Raw genomic sequence first — 9,352 nt, 5'->3', positions numbered from 1 at the left:
TTTTATGTAGCTCATACTATCGACCGAAAGATAGAGATAAGGAAGGGAGAGAGGCAGAGAGAGATCACCTATTGAATTGAGTCCTGAAATCTGTTTACGTTGGTTAACTATGAGCCAGTAAGCCATATCTGAACACCATCACTAGGCAATGCGGGACGTAAAGGACGTGTGCGTTTGGCTAAAGCTCGATGAGTCGTACGCTTCTTGGTTCTATACGCTAAACTGGGGGCTGCTGAAAGTCCTTTACGTATTTATGCTAAATGCAAACTGAAAGTCAAAAAGGGGAGTAGACAGTATAGCTGGAGCTTCGAAAGAGATCTACCAGTGGACTATAGAAAAAAAGTATAGGACAGTTTGTTTGTCATGTCGATTCTCAGCTTATTGAAAGCAACAGCACCTTCACTGGTTTCCTGTGGCCCTGAAAGCCTGAAAACATTAAATCTCAGCGAACCCTTTTTTGCTTAATACTGTTATTACATCTGTATGTCCTGCTTAAGTGTGCTACTGACATTCGCCATCAACCCAGGGGCATCAACGGAAAGCCATCACCAATGAAAATGCACCAGGAAAAAAATTAAAACCTTAATCTATGGTAAACTCATGGTAATTATAAAATGAAGATAAAAACATATTGGGAAAAACTTATTACTGATGGAAGCTCATCGCAAAAGGATGCATCTTCTGTCCGTCTAGCCCCTCTTTTCCATCTCAACCATCCTTCGATACATCTTTTCAAGATTTTTGCATGCACGTTTGATGCTGCTGAAGAAATGCTAGTGCGGTGTCTGCTATCATCCCATAATCTTCCGCTCCTCTGGCAGATTTCTTTCGGCAGCAACGGCCCGAAAACCGAAAGAACCACTAGCAACTATTTGGTTAATTACTCGTGACCCGAGATCTGAGACCAATATGAGAATTTCCGCTGTTTCCCTTCCGCTTCCGCAATGACCTACACTGTTTACTGTCTACTGTTGTAATGTCTATTATGATCATAATTTTACCATATTATCACGGTTCGGTTTTCCTTTTCATTTGCATCACGGATCATTTGCATTCTTTTTCACCGTGCCCTGGTCACTTCTAATGCAGATACTACTGCACCCGACACCAGCAATGGAATCTTTGCTGTGCATTTTCCACCTCAGCCGCAGACCGAAAACTCATTATAAATCGATACACCAATCTTGTCCTGTTCTTGTTCTGTTTACCGTATTTTTTTTTTCGTGGTTCCAGCGAGTGTTGGCCGTCTGCTGCTCTCGGTTGCGTTGGATGGTTAACCGTAGACGCGCTTTCCGCTTTCCGAACGAACGACTAATCGTTGCGGAGGGTAACGATCGCACAATGACACTGTGATTGAAGTGCTGCTGGGCTGTGTTTTGGGTGTGCAAGCATATGATACAGCTCCTACCGAGCGGCCAGGTAGCTGCATCCGAGCACAATCAACGCAGCCGTCACAGCGACCTGCCACACCAACGGTTTATCCATAAACTACAACGGGAAAAAGGGGACAAAAAAAAGGGATGGAAAAGAAAAAAAGGTCAGTTAAGTTGTCGAAATGCGTTTTAAAAATAATGTAAAACATGAAGTTGATGATGGCGAATGGTGCTACTGCAAATTCTAAGAAGTTCCTTTCCCCCCGGGATGTCACGCAGTTGAGGATTATCCACCCCGCGAAAGGTGTCCGTGGTCAGTTTGTCAGTTACACGACACGAGCCCGAGCTCGAGAAACGATCACTTTCTTCGAAGATGATACTACACTCCGTCCGTAGCCACACTGTGCTGATGTGGGTCACGACAAACGAAAGGGGTCAGCTCGAAGCAGAAGAAGAGCAGCAAACGTGAGGCAAAGGATTCGCACTGCGTCACAACGTCCATCTGACCGCAAGCCAAGCATTATCAGCAATTTATTCTCCATGTTAATAGGTCTTCGAGTCCCGTCAGCTTGAAAACCGCCACACCACACGACCGGCGACCGTGTTGGCACTGTGTCGATGAGATAACACCGATATCGTGACAAACACCTAACCTACATACTGGTACCGGTGATGCACCGATGTACAGCAGCAGCATGACGATGATGATGATGATGGTGTTGCTGCTGCTGCTGATGACGACGATTTGCAGACAATTATGGCTTCGTTCTTATCGCGCGTTTCCTGTTGAACGCAGCGATCGTGGCGCGTGCTGCTTCACAGTCGCGTGCATCCGTGATTCGATTGTACGGCACTCGCACCCCTCACGAGTGCCAATCGATTATGTTCCCCTCGGATAGAACCTCACGAAGATTGCATTTATTGTGTAGCAGTGATAGGCAGCACTGTGGCTGCCACTGCCACGCCCGTGAAAAGTGGGTCAACGTGGCGTGTTCCGTGTGCGAAAATATAGATCTGCATCGTGTGCACACGCATCGGATTTGAATGCATCCCTTATTTTTCTATTTCTGCGGGCTAACGCGATTTTGTAATACACATGCACCGACTGGGAACATAATCTAATTGTGTTCTCAGCGCCCAGTCATTCGCATCACGTCGTTGTCGTCGGCCTGAATGGCGCGTGCGAGGGATTCAATTTGTTCGAAGTGGTCCTTCGTTCGCGATACGCGGGTGCATTCATCGCTGCAGCATTGAATATTCATGATCATACTTCGATTCGAGCTCTCGATTGATTTGATTTGTTGCACGAAGAAGATGGAACACGCGCTGATTGCTAGCTGCTTATCATAAAAAATGCTTATCATCGCCAGGCTGACTGCTAACAGAAGCGATCATCTCTCACACGCCCCGGAGTAATTGGATGGAATGAAAACATTACACTCATTCAATAAATACTCCAACAAAGTCTACGAAGGGCACGTGACGCTGTCCTCGACCGAGAGGGACAGGCTTGGATCGACAGGGGCGCGATGATTATTTGTTTGTAGCATCATGATGGAGGAGCTCGAACCGGAGCAGCCCGAGTATTGTTTCGAAAAGAGCGCGGAGGAATACAAATAAACAGTGGCCGCTCGTTAAACGAAACGTCTCGTGGCGTGGCCTCCCGCGAGGCCAGCACTGGACTGGCCAGACGGATGGTTGATGGAGGCGCATGGTATTGGCACGATTGGCCACCGCGATTGACCTCCCCGGACACTGGCACTGGTACAGCGAGAACAAAGATTCTTGCAAGGATCACTACCACGGAGAGAGCTGATGTGACCCCGAGCGATCTCGAATTTCCCGATCTTGCTTTTCCCGATGACGAAGTTCCCAGCGTACACGTGCGCACACTTGCACGCGGGTGCAATTGCGTCTGGCGGCACGTGTGCTCGCCCCCAGAAACAATAAACACACTACCATGCCGATGATCCGGCTGATGTGGCCCGATTGAGTAAACAACATGCGATGATCCCCTGCTGCGAAGCTGGGTCACGACGCCGCCACCGCTAGCGTCCCATCGCGATCCGTCTTCCGATGCAGCGCCCGCGCCCAACCAGATGGGCCATGGCCGTAGTAGAGGCGTTTTTTTTGGGAGCGGGCTGCCGAGTGGGAGGCACGGAATGATGGAAATAAATTCAACTATTTTTTCACAACGTTCTCCCTCCGCACCGTTTGTCATCGTGCCATTTATGTCAGATCGTTAGTGATCGCGATGGTGATCGAGATTGATTTTGCTTTCCAGGGGATACTCCTCATTGCTGCTTTATGATTTCATGCCACGTAGTGGAATTTTCTGATGCAAATGAGTTAACAAACTAAGTAGAAAGTTCAATTCATGTAAAGATCATTTCAATTAAGTGATCTAAAGACAAATTGTATTCATTTGGCACCACGGATCTCCTCTCCTGGGGTAGCGTGGTGGCATCAAAATGTAAATGAGCGTTAGCTTATTGTTTACGAAAAACCGGTCCAAGGCAGAACAAACGCCGGCCACGCTCCAGGCAAGATCAAATCACACTCCGAATCCATTTACATTTTCAAAACACGCCACACAAGAGCTGTCTTCTCCTTCGGCTCCACCGAAACAGCGCATCAATGAGCACAAGACAATCATAACGCAGCATGACGACGACGACGACGACGCGGGAGCTCGTGGATGACGTTGAGCGGCATCAAACATAAACAACCAGCACTGATTCATGCTACCGTCGTCCCCGTCGCCGTCGTTACAGCGTGATTGTTTACTACAGCTGCCCTTCTCCAACTCTTCGGCAGTGGACGAGCTGGGTTGGGACGCTGCTGGTCGCCTGGCTAATTATAAACGACTGCAATGGCCACATGTAAAGCAATTGTGTCCGCAGCAGCGAGGTTACAGGCGGTCGCTCGCTAGTGATGATGCCAGGCGCGATCACATAACAGTTCGATGTGGATGATTTTTGGAAAACAAATCATTTACGAAAACACCAGGACCGCCTACTACTGATCAGTTAGACCCCAAAAACCAAGATCATGATCAAGAATCCGCAGTCGACAATCACTTACCGGTGGTTTCTTCGGTTTGGGCGTACGGGATTTGCGCTTGCGCTGCGGTATCTTGCCCGGAAACTCCTGGAGCTGCTCCCGGCCGGCCATGTAGTCGAGATGCGGTGGCACTCCACCGTACAGCGTCGAGGCGGACGACGAACCCGAACTGTTGACGAGCGTCGTACCGGACGATCGACCACCACCACCACCACCATCGAGCGGTCCAACACCATCCAGTCCCATACAGTGTGGACTGCAGCCGGACGACGAGGACGAAGTAGCGCCCGATGAAGAGCCCTCGGATTCGCTCGAATCCCCATCGTCATGCCAGTTGAACTGGATCTGCTGATACTGACCGCAGCTGCTGTGAAAAATGAACAGAAAACAACGCGTAAGAACATGATGATTGCAACATGATCAATGATTCGGACTAAACTTACTGGTGCGGGGTTCCGGATGAGCAGGAGGGCGTTTGGCCGGAGCTGCTGATGCCGCTGCTACTGGAATGGCTGCTGGCCGAAACGGGTGTCGGCTGGGAATGGGTGTTGCTGCTGTTGTTCGTGCTGGTGATGATCGTAGCACCGGAACCGCCCGTCAACTGTTGCTGTTGCTGGGATTGTTGTTGCTGTTGCTGCTGCTGTTGCTGTTGCTGAGTGCCACCGCTGGTAGGGCTCTGGTGGAAGAACGCACGACCATTCCGTCCGCCGGTGGTTGGTGCTGGAGTTCGCGGGAAAAACACTTGCCCTCCGTGGTAGCCGCCACCGTTGGTGGTGAAAGGGCTACAGGAAGCACTCGGGGGCGACTGTGACAACGGTGTCGGTGGAGCATCTATGGAGAGAAGGAGAAACAACAAAACCATTAGTGACGATATGTGGAGAGAAGCTAGAAATGGCCACCAAGTGACAAAGCGCACGCTGCAACACGCTGATGCTTTGTCTGGTCAGCTGATGCCCTGGAGTCCGCAGCTCGGAGCGCCCATAACAGGATATCGAACGCGTAACACGGTCTGTGCCTCCGGATCGCAATTAAAATTCCCTTCGCCCTCCGGAGGTGACTAACGGCGCGAGGTGCGAGTACGGAAAGTATACGCATTATAGAAGGCCAGAGCGTTTCTACGCAAGGAACCGTTAGGTGCTAGCCGGTTCCCAGCGCGCATAAGGATTCTGCCAGGTCACTGCATCTAAACGATGGCGTGGCTGGGGCGTCGGGTAAAAAAAATACAAAGAAGTAAAGTCGATGACGTGCACGAGAGACAGGCGAGTATCGAGCGCCCCAAGGTACTTCAGGTGTCACCGAGAACATGTGAATAACGTTACTGGAGGAACTAGGGGTCCCCAGGGGTAGTTTCTGATGTTTCTTTAAATTACATTCTCTTACCGCCGAGGGGGTACACAACTACTGCACATCATGCAACGTTCCCAGTTTCCCAGGCTCTCGTTTACGCGTGAAATCCAGCTCAAGGACTTCCTTTCTGTCGGAAATTCTTTTTGCTTTTTCCTTTTGCAGGTTTTTTTTTTAATTTTAATTACTTCTGCGATGCCCGCCGCATCTTGGCATAACGAATCGGCGGAAATCCTTGTGAAGTGATAGGGAAAGGATCTCTAGTCGCGTTCTCTCCCTTTGGCCGAGGCTTCCAATGGACGCCACTACTGCAGTGCAGGGAGAAGGCATTCCACTTGCTGCTGCTGTTGCTGCTGCTGCCGATGAATCGTAACAGGATATGAATCGACGCGGAGATCGAAACAAGGAACATTCTTTGCCCACAATCCAATGCATTCCTCCGTTCCCCCCCCATTTGTCGGTTCAGATAATTAAAATTCCCACGTGGCCAGTGGTGGTCCAGCAGGGTCTCTGTTGTCACTCCATCGCTCTTCGCTTCACTTCGCGGTTCGATTGCATTTGAATGACGGCAGGGCTGGGCGTACGAAAAAGGGCAAAACATCTTTTTCCCTTTCCATTGGAGCGAGTACGAGACCAAAGCGTCGGTAGTGACCACAGTTGCCCTTCAAGTAACGGAGGGGTCTGTGAGAACTGAGGCATGATTGACCGTTGATTGACTAATCGGTTGACCGTCGCTCACTCGCTGGCGGTTTGTTTGTGCTGGTACATTGATTACCGGACTTCGTGTGGTGTATGTGTGCATCGTATGCTGCTTGCTAATGCGACGGACGTCGGTGCCATACAGTCTGTCACGCCTGCTGCGTGTTGCTCGCGTATTACCCGCTAACGCCTGCTCTGATCAGCCTACGACTTGCGCTCTCCGAAAACACCCCGGAACACCCCGGAACGGAAACGGAAGTCATTTTCGGTGCATTTGATGCATTGCGTGTGGTCAGAGGATGGTGTTGAACACACCGTTTGACACCCGGTTACCCCGGTCCCGGTTATCTTATCTGATCTGAAACGCTCCGATGAGTGGCCGCCGCGAGGGCTTCATTACAGTGACCGTGTCTGACCTTTCACGACGCGTTGTCGCGGCCCCGCGGACAAACAAAGTTACAAATGACGGTGACGGCAACGATCAAGATAGAAGGGCGGATCGCGATCGCATAACTAATCGCTAGCGGAGCAGTGACGCGTGCCACCGTTTAGAGTTGTAATCTTCAAGAGGCGGTGGTCAGTTGGTGGAACCATTCGTTGGCTAATTTGGTACCCCCGGTATGTTTCATTGTTGATGACATTTTGATTGTGTTGTCGGTGCTTCTCACGCTCTGTGGGTACTTGGCTGACGCCCAGCATAAACAGAGATGAAGTGAGAAAGCAATTGGATCGCTAGCGCATGATAATGGAGTCACCTGTCATTATGACACGTTTTTTGACATTTTTAGGGTCCCAGATGATAGACCGGGAGTTGGTTTTCAATGTCTAGGGCATTTTGGAGCATTTTCTGGACTTCTAGAATGTAAATTTCGATAAGTTGAGTCTGATGAATGTGAAATGCATTCACCAACACTTTCGATACCTTGTTTTCACTGGAAAAAGGATATCTGGCATTCGAAAGACTTCCATTTACGCCTTATAGACGCGATCTAACTCGCAGTGACCTGGCCGCGCCTATCATAATTGCTCTAATCTGCTCCTCTAGCACCACAACAAAGCGCTTCTCTTCTGATGGACAGACAGGTCCCTGGTACACTGGTAGAGTGTCCGCATCCTTCCCCACCCCATGAGTCGTTGATTTATCGAGTCGATTAACCAAATCCCTCTTTTCGAGTGGAAAGTCGACCGCCGTGAACCAAACCGGCAGCCGCTTAAGGGGCACAAAGTGTGAGAATAAAATTAAAAAAGAATATTTTACGCTTAAGACCACGTCCATCTCCCCGTCTATTACCCCTTTTCACGACGCATAATGCTCCACATTGACGAAGCCAAAGTAGATCGCGTTTATGCTGCCCATCGCCGGACGATGGTGGATGCGTTGACCGATGCAGAGGGCTAGCTGACTGATTGTCCGTTGCAGCAGCAGCAGCAGCAGGAGACTCCCTCCTAGTGGGCTCATTTGAATATGAAAACCGATAACGCGAAAGAGTGGAGGAGAGATGCATGTGTTGTGTCCGCGCGGTGTTGCAGCTCGAAGGCATCGTATTCGTATTCGGTAGCCGTGTTCGGGAGCTGTGGAGCTCGAGAACAAGTTCTTGGCCCAGCCAGCCCCCGTTGCCACCCGCTAACGGGCGTCGTGGTCGTCGTGTCAATGCACTGCCGTCGCGGACAGTCCCGCTCGAAGCGATTACGGCCGGACGGACGGTTTCCCTGAGAAACCAAAGAAGAACACCACCACCACCATTACCGACTTCTCGCGGTCGCGTCCAGGTCCAAAGAGGAGAACGAAAATCCCTTGACTCGCTGCGCGCTCAGGTTCTTGTTTCCCTTCAAACCGGATAGGCCATCGGCCATCGGCCAGCGTAAACAGCGGTTCTCGCTGCTGCAATCGGGGTGCAATCGAGGTGCTGGCAGCGACGGTGGTGGTGGAGGAGGCAAAACCAGTTCCACCAACCCCGATGGCCTACTTATCTTGCGTGACGCCTTCACGAGAGTAAGAAAACGAATTAAATGCACGTGTCGTCGACCACGGGGCTCGAGGGCCCGTGGGGAGGAGGGTGGCGTGGAGGTGGTGTTGTTGGTGGTTGGTTTTTGGAAAGGGAAAAGCATCGAGCATCGAGGATCCCGGGGAACGATCGCTCGAAAGGAAAGGAAGGAAAACAAAATAGAAACGATAAAAGAAGCACAAAACGAACGGAACGGAGCGTTCGTTCCTGGCTGGTGCTGTGTCATAAGGAGTGCGCCCTAGGAGCGCGTGCACCCGGAGACCCCGTGCAGCACCAGCAATAGCCCATTGGGCAGGAGAAGATAACAGCACGGGGCAGCGCAATACTCGCGGTGACAGTTTCTATTATTTATCGCTACAAAGTAGGATTTGGCTGTCGCGACGCACAAGAAGCGCAGTGAGTGCATTCGTGGTGCGGTAGAGGACCCCTGGCGGGAAGGACCCCTTATCGAATCGAAGCAAAAGTGTTGAATGTTGTTCAACCACCACAACAACAGCAGCAGCCTTTCGATTTGATAGGAGAGAACTTTGATTTGAGGAAGTTCACTCGGTCCCTCCTCCAATCACAATTGCTTTTGAGTTAAATTCTCTGGCCCTGAAATCCGTGCGCTGCTGTGGCGCATCGAGAAAAAGCGCGCCAAAAAGGCCCGAACTCCAAGAGCGGACAGAGAAGTAACGCCCAAGATTGGAGCATGTGGCACAAGGGAGCAAGAAAGTTGAAAAGTCGTTGCACTCCGGGAAGCATCGCGGCACCAGCGAACGGCGCAGAACGAAGCGAACCGAGAGGGACAAAACAGAAAACCAAAAATTACGGATCCTCGCTCGATCCGGCTCTGCGCAAACAACACGTGAAACGAACGGGATGGAC

The 9,352-nt window shown here is 50.7% G+C and overlaps 1 protein-coding gene across 2 annotated transcripts in view; it reads right to left on the bottom strand.

Moving 5' to 3' along the window:
* Nucleotides 1-9,352, bottom strand: part of LOC126569950 (atrophin-1-like) — a 59,729-nt gene that overhangs the window by 1,973 nt on the left and 48,404 nt on the right. Inside the window, exons 2-4 of one of the 2 annotated variants that reach the window (XM_050227371.1) lie at nucleotides 4,880-5,267; nucleotides 4,458-4,803; nucleotides 1-1,488 (exon numbers count right to left, since the gene is read on the bottom strand). The exon at nucleotides 1-1,488 is cut by the window's left edge and continues 1,973 nt beyond it. In XM_050227371.1, the coding sequence (XP_050083328.1) occupies nucleotides 1,405-1,488; nucleotides 4,458-4,803; nucleotides 4,880-5,267 (818 nt within the window). In that variant the 3' untranslated portion in view covers nucleotides 1-1,404. The remainder of the gene's footprint in view (nucleotides 1,489-4,457; nucleotides 4,804-4,879; nucleotides 5,268-9,352) is intronic. The other variant, XM_050227372.1, reaches the window with a different exon arrangement.

Source organism: Anopheles aquasalis, chromosome 2 (assembly GCF_943734665.1).
Source record: "Anopheles aquasalis chromosome 2, idAnoAquaMG_Q_19, whole genome shotgun sequence".
In the NCBI taxonomy this organism is placed as follows: domain Eukaryota; kingdom Metazoa; phylum Arthropoda; class Insecta; order Diptera; family Culicidae; genus Anopheles; species Anopheles aquasalis.
This window is presented reverse-complemented; position numbering and strand designations above follow the sequence as displayed.